This window comes from Hippocampus guttulatus, chromosome 5 (assembly GCF_054856545.1).
Source record: "Hippocampus guttulatus isolate MCC_2025c chromosome 5, RoL_Hgut_1.0, whole genome shotgun sequence".
Classification (NCBI taxonomy): Eukaryota; Metazoa; Chordata; class Actinopteri; order Syngnathiformes; family Syngnathidae; genus Hippocampus; species Hippocampus guttulatus.
Genome location: NC_141265.1, coordinates 22,474,173 through 22,491,608, shown reverse-complemented (window position 1 = coordinate 22,491,608; position 17,436 = coordinate 22,474,173). Strand labels below are relative to the sequence as shown.

At 45.2% G+C, this 17,436-nt stretch overlaps 1 protein-coding gene across 4 annotated transcripts in view; it reads right to left on the bottom strand.

Annotated features, from left to right (window-relative positions):
• LOC147205544 (histone-lysine N-methyltransferase EHMT1-like) overlaps nt 1-14,257 on the bottom strand; it is a 44,267-nt gene extending 30,010 nt beyond the window's left edge. For all 4 annotated transcript variants that reach the window (XR_015101032.1, XM_086112413.1, XM_086112410.1 and 1 more), the window contains exon 1: nt 13,578-14,257. Coding sequence is in view for 3 of the 4 variants with exons in the window: in XM_086112413.1 (XP_085968539.1) it covers nt 13,578-13,916 (339 nt within the window). In the remaining variant the exon portion in view is untranslated. The remainder of the gene's footprint in view (nt 1-13,577) is intronic.
• Between the last annotated feature and the right edge of the window lie 3,179 nt (nt 14,258-17,436).

Sequence of the window (17,436 nt, the reverse complement as noted above, 5' to 3'; positions counted from 1 at the left end):
TTTGGCTCTATAGGTGAGGTTACAGGGAGCAGAGGTGGCGAAGTTACAGGAATTTCAGTACCTAGGATCAACAGTGCAGAGCAGCGGAGACTGTGGAAGAGAAGTGAAGAATGTGAAGTGAAGAACAGCTGGAGAAAAGTGTCAGGAGTGATTTGTGATAGAAGGGTGTCAGCTAAGGTGAAGGGAAAGGTTTACAGAACAGTTGTGAGACCAGCCATGAGGTACGGTCTAGAGACACTAGCAATTGGCAAAAGACAGGAGGCAGAGTTAGAGGTGGCTGAGTTAAAGATGCTGAAATTCTCCTTAGGTGTGACAAGGGTGGACAGGATCAGAAATGAGGTCATCAGGGGGACAACTCAGACAGGAAAGTTTGGAGAAAAAGTTAGAGAGGCCAGACTGAGATGGTTTGGACATGTACAGAGGAGGGACAGTGGATACTTTGGTAGGAGAATGTTAGATATGGAGCTACCAGGTAGGAGACAGGGAGGAAAGCCAAAGAGGAGATTCATGGATGCCGTGAGGGAAGACATGCAGGTAGTTGGAGTCAGAGTAGAGGATGCAGAGAACAAGGAAAGATGGAAATTAATGACTCGCTGTGGCAACCCCTGAAAGGGGACAAGCCGAAAGGAGAAGAAGATAGCATTAAAAAAAAAGAACAAAAATCAAAAGTCAAATGCCCCTAAAAGGAGGTGTATTTTATAATCAACCAAATCGTTCTGGTTAAAACATGCCTCGAATTTGGGAATATCTGAGTGTGGTTAGCTTTTTTATGTTTTTAGCATTCATCAAAACACAGAAAGGATAAACAGCGCAGCTAATATACTCGTCATGCCGTGGTTGAATTTAAGGATGTAACACTAACCAAACGTCACAATACGATATCATATGAACCTCACGATATGATAATTATCACGATTGGGAGGTAGCGATGTAAAAAAAAAAAGATCACGGTACTGAATAAAAACTCACGATATTGTAAGAAGAATACATTTAAAAAGCTAATGATATTGAACCCAAAAAAAAGCACAATAGTGTGATTTTGTACAAGAAAAACAGTCTTGGCCAATCTTTTAATTGTCATGTGTTCCTATTGGCTCAGTGGCACAACGTTGCTGGTCCCAGTCTTTGGAATGACCTCCCGCGGAACGCTAGGCAAGGCCCCTCGCTGCCTATCTTTAAAACCTTTAAAATCTTAAAACTCGTTTTTATTCTGTGGCTTTTGACTCGGCATGAGACTTGATTTTTAGTTTTACTGATTTTGTGTTGGGCGGCCCGGTCGGTGGTTGAGTGGTTAGGCGCATCGACCTCACAGTGCAGCTTCCACCTCTGGCCTTCCTGTGCGGAGTTTGTATGTTCTCCTGTGCCCGCGTGGGTTTTCTCCGGGTACTCCGGTTTCCTCCCACATTCCAAAAACATACCAACATGCTGATTCAATTGTGTTAAACATGAATTTAATGGGGTTTTTTGTTTTTTTTTTAAATAAAGCAGGACATTGTACGTAATTAATGTAATTAGAAAACCAAATCTCAAAACTAGTGAAAAATCATTACATCACTATTTAATAAACCTTCGCACATAGAAAAACATGTCTACATGTCTACAGTGCCCATATTTTTTTCTATATTTATGAAAGCGTGTTTTTTCTATATTTATGAAAGCGTGTTCCCCTCCGTGAGTCGTCACCTTACCGTGGTGGAGGGGTTTGTGTGTCCCAATGATCCTAGGAGCTAAGTTGTCTGGGGCTTTATGCCCCTGGCAGGGTCACCCATGGCAAACAGGTTCTAGGTGAGGGGCCAGACAAAGCACGGCTCAAAGACCCCTTATGATGACAAAAATATATGGACCAAGGTTTCCCTTGCCCGGACGCGGGTCACCGGGGCCCCCCCTCTGGAGCCAGGCCTGGAGGTGGGGCTCGTTGGCAAGCGCCTGGCCTACACCCATGGGGCCCGGCCGGGCACAGCCCGAAGAGGCAACGTGGGTCCCCCTTCCCATGGGCTCACCACCCATGAGAGGGGCCAAAGGGGTCGGGTGCAATGTGAGCTGGGCGGCAGCCAAAGGCGGGGACCCTGGCGGTCCGATCCTCGGCTGCAGAAGCTAGCTCTTGGGACATGGAATGTCACCTCTCTGGCAGGGAAGGAGCCCGAGCTGGTGAGTGAGGCAGAGAATTTCCGACTGGATATAGTCGGACTTGCCTCCACACACAGCCTGGGTTCTGGTACCAGTTCTCTCGAGAGGGGTTGGACTCTCTTCCACTCTGGAGTTGCTCAAGGTGAGAGGCGCAGAGCAGGTGTGGGCATACTCATTGCCCCCCGGCTCAGTGCCTGTACATTGGGGTTCACACCGGTAGACGAGAGGGTTGCCTCCCTCCGCCTTCGGGTGGGTGGACGGGTCCTGACTGTTGTTTGTGCATATGCACCAAACAGCAGCTCAGCATACCCACCCTTTTTGGAGTCCTTGGAGGGTGTGCTGGAGAGTACTCCTGCTGGGGACTCCCTTGTTCTGCTGGGGGACTTCAATGCTCACGTGGGCAATGACAGTGAGACCTGGAGGGGCGTGATTGGGAGGAACGGCCCCCCCGATCAGAACTCGAGTGGCGTTTTGTTATTGCACTTATGTGCTCGCCACGGATTGTCCATAACGAACACCTTGTTCAAACATAAGGGTGTCCATATGTGCACTTGGCACCAGGACACCCTAGGCCGCAGTTCGATGATCGACTTTGTAGTTGTATCATCGGATTTGCGGCCGCATGTTCTGGACACTTGGGTGAAGAGAGGGGCGGAGCTGTCAACTGATCACCACCTGGTGGTGAGTAGGCTCCGATGGTGGGGGAAGATGCCGGTCCGTCCTGGCAGACCCAAACGTATTGTGAGGGTTTGTTGGGAGCGTCTGGCGGAATCCCCTGTCAGAAGGAGTTTCAACTCCCACCTCCGACAGAGCTTTTCCCATGTTCCGGGGGAGGCGGGGGACATTGAGCCCGAGTGGACCATGTTCCGTGCCTCTATTGTTGAGGCGGCCAATCTGAGTTGTGGCCGTAAGGTGGTTGGTGCCTGTCGTGGCGGCAACCCCCGTACTCGCTGGTGGACACCAGCAGTAAGGGATGCCGTCAAGCTGAAGAAGGAGTCCTATCGAGCCTTTATGGCCTGTGGGACCCCAGAGGCAGCTGACGGGTATCGACTGGCCAAGCGGAACGCAGCTTCGGTGGTCGCCGAGGCAAAAACCCGAGCGTGGGAAGAGTTCGGTGAGGCCATGGAAGCCGACTTCCGGACGGCTTCGAGGAAATTCTGGTCCACCATCCGACGTCTCAGGAGGGGGAAGCAGTGCACCACTAACACTGTGTACAGTGGGGATGGGGCGCTGCTGACTTCGACTCGGGACGTTGTGAATCGGTGGGCAGAGTACTTCGAAGACCTCCTCAACTCCACCAACACGCCTTCCTTGGAGGAAGCAGAGCCTGGGGACTCTGAGGTGGGCTCTCCTATATCTGTGGTTGAAGTCACCGATGTGGTTAAAAAGCTCCTCGGTGGCAAGGCCCCAGGGGTGGATGAGATCCGCCCGGAGTTCCTCAAGGCTCTGGATGTTGTGGGGCTGTCCTGGTTGACACGCCTCTGCAACATCGCGTGGTCAACAGGGAGAGTGCCTCTGGATTGGCAGACCGGGGTGGTAGTCCCTCTTTTTAAAAAGGGGGACCGGAGGGTGTGTTCCAACTACAGAGGGATCACACTCCTCAGCCTCCCTGGTAAGGTCTATTCAGGGGTGCTGGAGAGGAGGGTCCGTCAGGAAGTCGAGCCTCAGATTGAGGAGGAGCAGTGTGGTTTTCGTCCCGGCCGTGGAACAGTAGACCAGCTCTACACCCTTAGCAGGGTCCTCGAGGGTATGTGGGAATTCGCCCAACCAGTCTACATGTGTTTTGTGGACTTGGAGAAGGCGTTTGACCGTGTCCCTCTGGGAGTTCTGTGGGGGGTGCTTCGTGGGTATGGGGTACCGAACCCCCTGATACGGGCTGTTCGGTCACTATACCACCGATGTCAGAGTTTGGTTCGCATTGCCGGCAGTAAGTCGGAATCGTTTCCAGTGGGGGTAGGACTCCGCCAAGGCTGCCCTTTGTCGCCGATTCTGTTCATAACCTTTATGGACAGAATTTCTAGGCGCAGCCGAAGCGTTGAGGGCGTCCGTTTTGGGGGCCTCAGTATTGCATCCCTGCTTTTTGCAGATGATGTGGTGCTGTTGGCTCCTTCAAACAGGGCTCTCCAACTCTCACTGGAGCGTTTCGCAGCCGAGTGTGAAGCGGTTGGGATGAAGATCAGCACCTCCAAATATGAAACCATGGTCCTCAGTCGGAAAAGGGTGGAGTGTCCCCTCCGGGTCGGGGAGGAGATCTTGCCCCAAGTGGAGGAGTTCAAGTATCTTGGGGTCTTGTTCACGAGTGGGGGCAGGAGGGAGCGGGAGATCGACAGGCGGATCGGTGCAGCGTCTGCTGTGATGCGGACGTTGTATCGGTCTGTCGTGGTGAAGAAGGAGCTGAGCCAAAGGGCGAAGCTCTTAATTTACCGGTCGATCTACGTTCCAACCCTCATCTATGGTCACGAGCTATGGGTCGTGACCGAAAGAACGAGATCCCGGTTACAAGCGGCCGAAATGAGTTTTCTCCGCAGGGTGTCCGGGCTCTCCCTTAGAGATAAAGTGAGAAGCTCGGTCATCCGGGAGGGGCTCAGAGTCGAGCCGCTTCTCCTCCACATCAAGAGGAGCCAGATGAGGTGGCTTGGGCATCTGATTCGGATGCCCCCTGAGCGCCTCCCTGGTGAGGTGTTCCGGGCATGTCCCACCGGGAGGAGACCCCGAGGAAGACCCAGGACACGCTGGAGAGACTATGTCACCCAGCTGGCCTGGGAACGTCTCGGGATCCCCCGGGGAGAGCTGGAAGAAGTAGCTAGGGAGAGGGAAGTCTGGGCTTCCCTGCTAAAGCTGTTGCCCCCGCGACCCGGCCCCGGATAAGCGGTAGATGATGGATGGATGGATGAAAGCGTGTTGACATTATGAGCACTGCTGACACACATCCACATAAAAATAAAGGTAGCCCATTCTTGATGTTTTAGTTTGACTTTCTAAAGGCTGCAGGGACTGTGGACAAACCGAATGTGGCTCACAGTCCCTACATTGCCCCGAATGGCTGTAAATCATTACATTTATCCATGAGGTTGGCCGGTCGCGATGGGGGGAGCAAAACAACAACCTCTGGCGCTCATTTGAGAACCTCACCAACATTTTTATGTGCACTCCTATAAAAAGCCCTTCATCACAAAAGCGTCTCAAGGGCTTTACATGTCCGCAGTTGACAAATATTAACATCTCCTGATGTGAACCCCATAGGAGGGTAACGAAAAACTCAAAAGCAAGGAAAAACACTATCAAAAAAAAAAAAAAAAGCATCTGGGGAAAAATAAGAAACCTTGAGGAGGGGGCGGGAGATGGGGGAATCCCCCATCAGGATGACCAGGCTACAATGGATGTGTGGGCAACACAGAGTGAAACTCCTCTGCAACAAAATCATGTTTGCAGCAAGAAATTTTTCACAACAGGGGGTTTTTCACTGGAGCAAATTTGATCTCAGTTGTAAACACACACACACACACACAAACATATGTGTACTCTTTATTTTTATTCCAATAGTGCATAATTATGAGCACACACTGATTTGACACTTCATATAGTCAGTGTAGAAAGAAAAAAAAGGGAAAGCAATTGCGAAATTTACGATCAGCATTCACTTTCACTTACATCAATTTCTTGGATAATGTATTTTATTTTGCTTCCTCCGTCTTTCATTTTGATCACTTTTCCCCTCTCTTCCAGCATCAGAGCTCTTCTTGTCTTAGCTGCTTGACATCCAAAGGTCCGTTTTGTAGCCATTTTAGCAATGCAACGTTCATGCTGCGTCTGAATCTAACAATAACAAATACTTCCTGGACCCGGTGGCTTTTCTTTCCACTATCTCACTGTCCAACTCAACCTCCCCTTGATCGCCACCCAAGGCAGCGTTGCTCAGTTGATGTCATGCAATGAACTTTTAAGCCAGCCATGGGATGCTTCGTAGTCCTCGATGGCCATAGTTAGCGTGATGGAACTCGCCTTCTCTCTAATTAGCGCTCCAGTTAGCGCCAGGTTTTTAGCATGATAACAAGTAAAGCATTCCAGGAAACTTTCGTTTATTTGACTGTCCGTCAAGCCACAAGCAATTTACTCTGAGCAGCTAATCAGATGCATTCCACTCTATCTTCCACGGATCTCGCTACAGTATCTACACACATAGATAGCGAGGTCCCTCTTGGCCAATCGGAGGCCAGGATGATGCTCGGTAAGCCATTGGTAGAGCAGCTATGAGTATGTTGCATTCAGGAAACTCGGAGCTGTGACCGAAATAAAAATCGTTCACTATGTAAACCAGTGTGGTGGTTGCTGTTGCCGTTTCCGAACGAAGCAGTAGAGGTCGCTGTTGGATTAGACTTCGTTGTAGTGAATCACTTCGCGAGGCAAGAGCAGAGAAAAAGATTTCGTATAACGCAACAGGGTTTTTTTTCATTGTATGGGGGGCAGGAGAGTGGGAATGGTGTTAATGCATGAAGATTTTTTTCACACTACAGGGTGTTTTCGTCCATGTAGGTGTCGTTGTAGAGGAGTTTCACTGTAACACAATACGATTCTATATAATGTCAGTTATTGAAAGATAAACACTGAAGGACACAGTATTGTCAAAGAGTCAAATGTTCTGCCTGTAATTCCCATTTGTATTGTTGTACAGAGTAAGGGAGCAAAAGGGAAGTTATTTTATTGAATATATATTATTTTTATCATTTGGTCTACAGTGAAACTCCTCTGGAACGAAACATACATGGGCGAAAATACCCTCTAATGTGAAAAAATCTTCATGCATTAACACCATTCCCATTCTACAGCCCCCCATACGACGAAAAAAAACCCCTGTTGTGTTATACTAAATCATTTTCTCTGCTCCAGCCTCGCGAAGACATTCACTACAACGAAGTCTAATCCAACAGGGACCTCTACTGTTTCGTTCGGAAACGGCAACAGCAACTATTCCCCCCCCCCCCCCCCCTCGTTCTAGTTGAGATGGTATACCCCAAGAGGTGTTTGCTACTGTTACCAGCCAAGTCTTGTGTCGTTATTAAACAAACATATGACGGAAGTCCGACAGAGCACGAAAGCAACGCATTCTCGCCGTACATAATCAACTCTTCTCGAGCATTTGCTCCGGAGCAAATTGGAGAGTTCACACGTGCTGCTCCGCAAACAAGCATTTGCTCTGGAGCAAATTTTTAAACCACCTCCCTGAGGTGGATCAAATTTGCTCCGTTGTAAGCCGTTTTCTGGGGCTACCCTGGAGCAAATTTGCACGTGTGACCGCTCCACTGGCGCAGCGCCGGCGAGCACCGGAGCAAATGTTGCCGTGTGAACACCCCTATAGTGAACGATGTTTATTTTGGTCACAGTTGCGAGTTTCCTGAACGCAACATACTCATAGCTGCTCTGCCATTGGCTTACCGAGCATCATCCTGGCCTCCGATTGGCCAAGAGGGACCTCACTGTCTATGTGTGTAGATACGAAGCTAGATCCGTAGAAGATAGAGTGGAATGCATCCGATTAGCTGCTCAGAGTAAATTGCTTATGGCGCGACGGACATTCAAATAAACAAACATCTCCTCGTTTTACAAGTAAAGCATTTATCATGCTAAAAACCTTACGCTAACTGGAGCGCTAATGAGAGCGAAGCGCTCCAGTTAGCGTAAAGATTTTAGCCTTCGAGAGCTAACTATGGCCATCGAGGACTACGAAGCGTCCCGAAAGTGAATGCTGATCATAAATTTCGCAATTCTTTCCCTTTTTTTCTTTCTACACTGACAATATAAAGTGTCAAATAAGTGTGTGCTCATCAGTGTTGTGTCCAAGGACCGGCAACCCGAGGCCAAGGCCAAGGACTTGACTCCGAGGCCAAGGCCAAGGCCAAGGACTTGAAAATTTTCCGGGGCAAGGCCAAGGCCAAAGACTTGGAAATTTTTCCAGGGCAAGGCCAAGGCCAAGGACTTGCCTCCGAGGCCAAGGCCAAGGACCAAGGACTGATTTTGAAACTGAGGCCTCGCCGAGGATATGTATAAAACAATGCTATCATCATACCACTTGGCAGGTCTTCATGATTTGTAACACTCCTCCATCATAACCCCTTGCACTCCCTAACGCTTGAATGAAGTGTTTTTATTCAAAGAGTAGAACAGTCAGGGTACGTGTTATTTATACTGAGAAAAAAAAATCATATGGTAAACATTTATGAATGAATAGTGCAGTAGTTTCTTAATATGAAGTAAATCAACACTCAACAGGCATGACATGGCACGGAACACAAGTTGAGAAATGACTTTGCATAGAAGTCAATCACTGACTGCAGAAAAAGCGGTAATCTCTCAGTGATAATTTTACAGTTTACCGGCAGCGAGTCTCAGGGACTCGCTGATCAGAAAAGTATGAGTGCCATTATGGATTGAGAGAGTCCCAAATTTCGAATTCTGAAAGGGTCTACTTATTCAATTGAATATGATAATAACACAAACAACAACATATACATACAATGATAAACAAATGCTGCAAAAATTTAAATAATTCAGGAGCAGGCCTGAGGATTTCGGAAATTCATGGTAACCATTTTTCGGTTCCGTCGGATTACCCAATGGGAAACCACAATAACAAATGTTGGGTTCCATAAACGTTCATCATGGGAACCCATTTTTCTATTTTGACTGATATTGATCATCAAGAATTCCGAAACTCAAAAGTATAATGTTTCAAGGGTCAATGTTTGAAAACAATGCATGAACAATGAACATTACATCAGCAGCCGTGTACTCCAGGTTTATTCCAAAAAATAAATGGATCAAAAACTGGTGTACTCATGTGGCATCATCAGAGTATTTTTTCCAATCTCACACGGCAAAGATTAATTTACTGGTAATCATTAATACAGGTAAGTATTGATGTGGCTTGACATCCTCTTCCCAAGACGATGCATGTGTAATCTACGATCAATTTGACGAAAGAATTTAACACACGTCATCATTAGTTCTACCAACAGTTAACATTAGCATTACTACACCTTGTGACGAATGTTTTATTCGTAAAGTTACCATGTTACAACCAGTAAATTATAGAATAACCAATACTGTTTCATAATATTTTTCACAGCGATTAGCCTACAAATCTAATGACCAATTTGCCTCGTAATCGTGCCTCGCGTCGTATTTCGCTCTCGCGTTCTGTGCATACGTCACAGGTGAGTTTAGTGATACGCCCTTTGGATGATTCATACGAAAAATCAGACAAGCATTCCCATTTCTTAAATATCGTAATTAGTAGACCTTGGTGAGTTTTTTTCGCCGCCATCTCAAACTTTCATCCGCGCGATTCCTCAGTTTGCGGACTAAAATAACAACCCACATGCGCACATAACGTCATCTGTTGTGTCCCCCACCCCAACACTGAAAACAAAAAGAAAGTAAATTAGAAGAAACACACTCACACACCACACCACACCACATCACAAACACACATACAGGCGCAGTGAAATCGCGTGGATCACACAGTCAATTCAAGTGCGGTGACTTTTATAATTAAACTATTTTTCGGTACCGTGAAAATGACGCCACGGAAACGACACGCTACCGGTAACGATTGTTACTGTGAAATTCTCAGGCTTGCCATAGTTTTTTTGTTTGTTTGTTTGTTTTGACTGAGAAATTTCTTTGCATCCCAAAAACGCACATTGTTTGGAACTGTGCGTCCCGTGGGAAAATTATGCGTCTAGGACGCGGGACGCAGAGGTAACGGGGTGGCTGAATCTCTAACCATTCTCTGAGTACTACTATTATTACCACTACCACTAATACTACATTAATTAACTTCACAATAATTATAATAAATAATTAAATCAACCATGATTTTAAACTATGTATTGTCAATATTCATTATTCCAAACATGAGAAAGCATTCAGCAAACATAACTGGAATCGAGCAAAAGGACTCCAAATCCCAACGGCCATACCCGAAAGTGAACTGCCGACATTATTGACTCCAGCTGTAACGCACATTACTTGGTTCAAACAAACATTCTAGTGCGACCGCACAAACGTGACGACTGAGCAAAAATAACTAAATAAAAGACACCACTGTTACAGAAAGGCTTTACACGCTATTTAAACTGCCGATCGCGAACGCAACAAACCGTGACTGAAACTAACTGTGATGCCGCTCTTTATACGTTGCGCTTACTGTTACCCGTCAGTGGCAGACCAGCCCATCTTAAAGCGCCAGAGTTAATCCATCAATATGGGTTTCCTTGGATGGAATTTAATAGATTCCTTCGTGATTTTTGCGGTCCTTATACAAGTGATCCGAGGCTCTAATCCCTCATTGTGTCCGAGGACCGGCAATCTGAGGCCAAGGCCAAGGCCAAAGACTTGACTCCCGAGGCCAAGGCCAAGGACCAAGGACTTGACTCCGAGGCCAAGGCCGAGGACCAAGGACCGCCCCTCAGTCCTCGAGGCCAAGGACCGGCTCGAGGAACACATCTCTGGTGCTCATACTTATGCACTATTGAAATAAAAATAAAGAGTACACATACGATTCTGTGTGCGTTTACACATACGTTTGTGTGTGTTTACATCTGAGATCAAATTTGCTCCAGTGAAAACCCCCGTTGTGAAAAATTTCTTGGTGCAAACATGATTTCGTTGTAGAGGAGTTTCACTGTATTAACGGAATTTTACTCTGCCAAATATCAGAATCAGCTCAAATTTTTTTTCCATATGGTCGGGCCCTTGAAGGCACGTTAGCTAAAATATATCGCTGAGCATTTTATCACTGCGGCAAGTGAGTCAAGTGAGCCGCCACTGTGATTGTCAATACTGTGCATTACGGCAATCTGCTGTCAGCGAGCGGGTTTGCCACCTTCAAAATAAAAGCGTTCCAACTAATGCATGGTTTGGATTAAAATAGATTAAAATATAAAATAAGTAATTGCTTGGATGCCGGGCAATGATAAGTTCACCCAGGAAGAATAAGAACTCTCAGAACAGTGCCAAGAAGCGTTCTCAACCACTCTCAAGTGATTCTACATTAATTCATTCATTCATCTTCCGAACCACTTCATCCTCACTAGGGCCGCGCGCCTATCCCAGCTGTGTTCGGGCAGTAGGCGGGGGACACCACGAATAGGTAGCCAGCCAATCGCAGGGCACACAGAGATGAACAACCATGCACGCTCTCACTCACACCTAGGGACAATTTAGAATAATCAATCAGCCTGCCATGCATGTTTTTAGAATGTGGGAGGAAACCGGAGTACCCGGAGAAAACCCACGCAGGCCCGGGAGAACATGCAAACTCCACACAGGGAGGCCGGAGCTGGAATTGAACCCGTTACCTCTGCACTGTGAAGTCGACGTGCTAACCACTGGACTACCGGGCCGCCCATGATTCTACATTAATTTCACCAGATATTTAATAAATCATTCAAAAATGAATCTTAGTTATCTTACAACCACACCAGGTTTTCGACACATGAGGGCACCCGAGGTATCCAACCACAGTATAAAAATTCAGGCATTCAGATCTGATGTTACATTTCAAAATAAAAGGCCTCTGAAATATGACATTTTGACCTCCTCGCCTTGTGAAAGCGTGATATAAATCAAGATGTATTGTAAAGTATTAATCCCAAAAATAATTAAAAATGAATTTTAGTTATCCCTCAATCAGACCAGGTCTGGGGGACACCAGAGCACCCCAGGTATCCAACCAGACCACCCTCGTTCAGATCTGAAGTCGCATTTCAAAATAAAAGGCCTCTGAAAACCGACATGTTAACCTGGATTCTCACATGAAGACCTTATTGCCCATTTTTTTAAAAAATCTTGAAAAAAAGGAATTTCAGTCATCCCTCAACCAGACGACGTCGAGGTTATAGTAGGGTACCTCAGGTATCTAACCAGACTAGCTTCATTCAGATCTGATGTCGCATTTCAAAATAAAAGGTCTATGGAAACTGACATTTGGACCTGAATTCTGACATGCTGACCTTTTCGCCCATATAAAAAAATGTTTTAAAAAGAATTCTAGGTTTGCCCTAGTGTGTCGAAAACCTGGTTTTGTTGCGGGATAACCAATATTAATTTTTTCATGATTTCAATATTTAGTATTAAAGATCAGGTGAAATTGATGTAGAATAACCATTTGCTCTATTTTCTATCTCCACTTGAGAACGCTTCTTGTCGCATTTCTGAGAGTTTATATTCTCCCTGGGTGACCTTATAGTTGTTCGACAGCCAAGAAATGACTTTATAACATTTTTTTAATCCGAACCACTGACGCACATGTATTTGTTGAGGCGCTTTTGGATTGGATTGGATAATTTATTGTCAAATGTACTGTATGTGTAACATACAGCACAGATTAAATGTCTTCCCTCTCAACATAAAACAAGAGGAGCCGCTGCGGGTGTCCGCGCCGCCATCAAAAGAAAAGTTAACAAAAAAATGACAAAATAATACAAAACAACACATGAGACACAGACAATCGTGCACTCTTAACCACTTTCCTGCATACACTTTGTTGTCTGAAGCAGTTATAGATGAAAGAGGAGCGAATCAAAGTGTCCTTTTCACCAGTGGATCAAAGACGTCATGCTGCAATGTGCACACGTCTGCTACAAGCTAAGCTTGAAAGCAACAAGAAGTTGTAGCATCCATTAACGAAAGAGAGAGACTGGCTCTCTTCTCCTGTCCCATGTAAGTCTGCCTCAATTCCAAGCCCCGACTCCCGGTTCCACCTACACATCGGCGCTCTGCACTGACGCTCCTTTCTTCTCATCGGCCGCTCCTCAATCCATGCATCAATCCAGCCGCAGACTGTCCATCAGCACCGACCTTTTCACTGAACAAAGCGGGGCTGTGAAAATGCTGCCTACTTCAGGCGCAAGACACAAGCACCCCGGGGATGTCCAGCAACGACAGTCAAATGGCGCCGACATTCCTCCCAATCAAGAAATCAGTGCTGGTACACGTGTGCTGCCGAGAAGGCGCAACCACCATGCACAGACTCTTCTTCTTTGACGAATACCATGGCCAAAAATGCTGAAAACAGTCCACATCAGGTTTTATTTTGAAGGTGGCCAACGCCGCTCGCTGGCGGCAGATTACCTAATGCACAGTATTGACAATCGCAGTGGTGGCTCACTTGACTTCAATTTTGCGAGCGGAGGCTGGCTTGACTGCAGTATTTTATCGGTGTGATGGTACCAGTATAACTTTTTATCATGTCAACATATATGAAATTCACTCATGCAGTTAAGTGTTTATTTATTGAACAACGTACATCCTCTCTGCAGAACTTACTGTAGTTGTTTGAAATGATCACTTATGGGACACAACGTGCATGGAGAGATCCATTAATCAGATATTTGTGGGAATTAGAATTTTGCTATGCTTTCTACGAAAGCACATGAGTCGGTTCTTACCTCCTCTCCACGTGTACTTGTTTGGGTATTTTCACTTGACGTGGCGCAGTCATTCCTTGTATCAGACGCTTGGGCGTCTGTGCTTTCGACTGATGTTGCAACATGTACATCCTTCTGAAGAAGCCGAGCATTTAGCTGTCCAATTGTGCCAAAGAGCAGGGTGCCAGGAGATTCCAACCTTAGCGGAGAAACACGAGGTCGTGTGCTGACTAGGTGGAACGGAGTTTCTTTTACTCTTGACCTGTCATTATGCTTGACCCTGGTTTCCACAACTGTCCTTAAATTATTGAAGAGTCCCCCATCTGGCCTAGGACCCTTTGTGGCTCCATTTGGGTCCATGAGTTTTCCCAGGAAACTCAACTGTTGGTCATGTAAGGCTCACTCTAGTATTTTACATTAATTATGCAATCATTAAACCACAACGATTAGCAGACTGGCGCATTCAAGCCCGATGTTTGAATTTGAGGATGCTCACGAAGTGAACTGTTTCGAAAGTTGGACTGCGCGTCAACGAAGACAACTACTAGTGTAACACTTAAACGTTGTTCTCATCGGTCTGCGGAGTTACCGTTACGGTTTTGTTGTGATATATTTCCTGGTGCCCTCCTTACTTCATAAAATAAAGTTTTAAAGTTTTGAGTTGCAGAAGCTCTTTAACACATGCGCAGTTTCCGCTTTATATCGCCTTCTTCTTCTTCTTCTTCTTCTTCTTCTTCTTCTTCTTAGCCTTCTTCTTCGGCTTCTTCTTCGGCTTCTTCTTCTTCTGTTATTTATATAGTGGGTGGAAAATCAGCGTTTAGGCACGTTACCGTTATCTACCGGACTGGAGGGTGAAACGGTGGGAGTAAATACGTAAATAAAACTGTAAATGAATAAATAAGGTAAATCATTCCATTCTGTGATCCACCCGTATATCACACACACATCACAATTACTATTAGGGTGCGTTTCTATTTTATATTGTGTGGAATTCAATGCCGTAGGCTCACTCCAAAGACAAGTGGAATTGGATTCTACTTTACATTTTTCGCACCCATTTTATGCCCCAAACCGACCTGTTTCTGGAAGTTACAAAATAGATCATTTAAATATTTATGTGAATGTACGTATATATTTATGTCTGTATTCCAGTTTCATGTTTATCCCTGTTCTGCCAAACGTTCTATCCCAACTTTTTCTTTTCAATTATTAGCTTGTATTCAGTTTTACTTTACAGAATTTCTAGGAATATTGATTTCCGTTTAAGAGCTTGTTTGGCCAAAAAAATTCATTACTGTACCTTCTGCTTCTACATGTGCAGGAATCAAATCAAACATCTCAATCCTTCATTGTTGATCCTGTATAATTTATGATGTATTTTGTAAATGAAATCCCAACAGCATGAGTCAATGCTTGTGAGCACTACCAGACTGCTTGATTCAACTAGTACGTTGACATGATGCTCTTGTATACAATTTTGCGAATATTTTAACAGTATATAGCTGATAAATATAGAATCAACTGTAGGATCCCACCCCCAACTCTATCAACTCTAGTATCCCACCCCCAACTCTATCAGAGATGCTCTACGAATTTTTCAACATTGACAAACAGATCAGCACAAATATTTATGCTTTTCATCAATTTTAATCAATTTAATAGAAAACAACTCGAAAAGTTCAAACACTATACTTCGTATGAACCAAAACTGCATTTTGTTCAATCAGTTCTGTGAATAATAAATATATATTTCATAGTATTGCACTAATATATTGAACAAATACACTTGACCAAATTAGCACACGTAGTACACTTTTGTGCCTACAATATCTGCTCAGGTCAAAATAGGATTCAAAAAGTAATAAATAAAATAAGTGAAGTAAAAATGCACAAAATGTAACAGAGCTTTGAATACTGACGACACGCATCCCAGAATGCACTGTTCCAAATGGAAACATCGGCATTTTGGCAGGGTCAGTAAAATTGTTCATTTGAGGAAAAATCAGTTTGCATATGGTAGACAACTGTTGTGCACAAGGGTGTCTGCAACTAGTAATTTGTCCTCTGTGTCTAGTTTTCAATGCGTGTACCGAGTAAACTGGGGGCGAGGATTTGAAGTGCGCACTAAGAAACGCTCCACTGATGTAGTTGATGACCGAACCGAATATTTTACCGTTTATTAATCTGAACAAATATTTTACGTCCCACGTATTATAGGACCACTTTGCTTCAAAAAGTAAATAAATAAAAATCGAATTTTCTCTGACAAGCTCACTTGATGTACAGTTTTTCCTCAAGAAAAAGACTGGCATTTAGAGTACCAATCAGTTTTGGTGCAACCTGTAAATAATTGCCCCATGAATGCCTCTTTTTTGTCACCAAAATCGATATGCTCCCATATTTTGGGGTACACGTCAATGACAGAACCTGACGCCAAATTTGCTGCGCAGCTGGTATAGACAAAAGCTTGTACTATACTTGGAGGTGGATCGGGCATGTAGTTTGTGTCAGAGATTTTCTCGGACATAGTTAAAGAAATGACTCAGCACACAGGAAAATTGTCTTCAATATCGGCGGAAGCAAATCTCTGAGAGCAAACGACGGTTAGTTGCTCCGCGATCACACTCAAACTCCCTCCCCGCCAATTCAGACTTTTATTGTAACATACAAGGAAAACACTGCCCCCGATATTTGCAGAACGCACCCCCGGTCCGGCCCCTCGGTAGTGATTGGTTACCTGTTTTTCAAACTTGAACCACCAGTACATTGGCGCCTTTTCTGTCTGGTCTACATCGAATTAACATGTTGCAGACTTTGCGGATGGCCAATGTCGTCTGGGCGCGACGGGTGTTCTCAACTCGTCTTTTGTTGTTCAACTGCTGTTCCCGAATTATTCATTCCCCTTTTGTGACCGAGTTTCGCCCTCTCCCCCGTGATCGCCCACCTGCATTGACGTGCTAATTGTGGACTTCAACAGCCCTCCGGCCAGGTAGCCGGCGCCTTTATGCACAGGCATTTGGGGGTGCGGGATACGCACCCAAACGTTTCGATGTGCCCAAATTAAAATGAAACTTTAAACATGATACAATTTTGCTCATAGATTCCTCTAACAGTTTGATAGCTACACTTGGAAGCAAGTGGTTTCCATTTTTTTTCTCGTCAAATTATGGCATTTCACTGAAGATTGCACTTTGAAAAAAATGGTGCATTATTGAAATTTATACTTCAGTTGCCATTTCTGCACTGTGTACATTGTGTGTATTTAATTCTTTCTGGTTTTCTTCCAAATTTGTATTTTTCACAAAGGTACCCAGTGCGACTTAATTTACCACCAAATTTGTTTTAAAAAAAAATAGAGGCCACAAAAACTTGTTTTTGTTCACAGTGCAACATGTTTTTATGTTTTTTGTTGTTTTTGTCTTTGTTTTGTCACATGGTGTTTGTTGTTACGTCATGTGGCCCAGATGTGGATTGTTTTCAGTGTTTTTTTTGGCCACAACATGCGTCAAAGGAGAAGAATCTTGTGCTTGGTGGTTGCGCCTTCTCGGCAGTACGCGTGTGCCAGCACTGATTTTGATTGGGAGGAATGTGTGCGCCATTTGACTGTCGGTGCTGGACAGCACTGGGGCGCTTGTGTGCCTGTAATGGGCAGCATTTTTTTCACAGCCCCGTTTTGTTCAGTGCAGATGTCTGCGCTGTTGGACAGCCTGCGTTGGTGCAGCTGGATGGATGGTTTGTGGAGCAGAGGATGAGGAGAGGAGCGATTGCGCAGAGCGCTGATACGTATTTGGAAACAAGAGTCGCTGCTTGGAATTGAAACGGATTTACATGGGACAGGAGAAGTGAACCAATCTCTTGTATCGTCAATGGACGCTCCAGC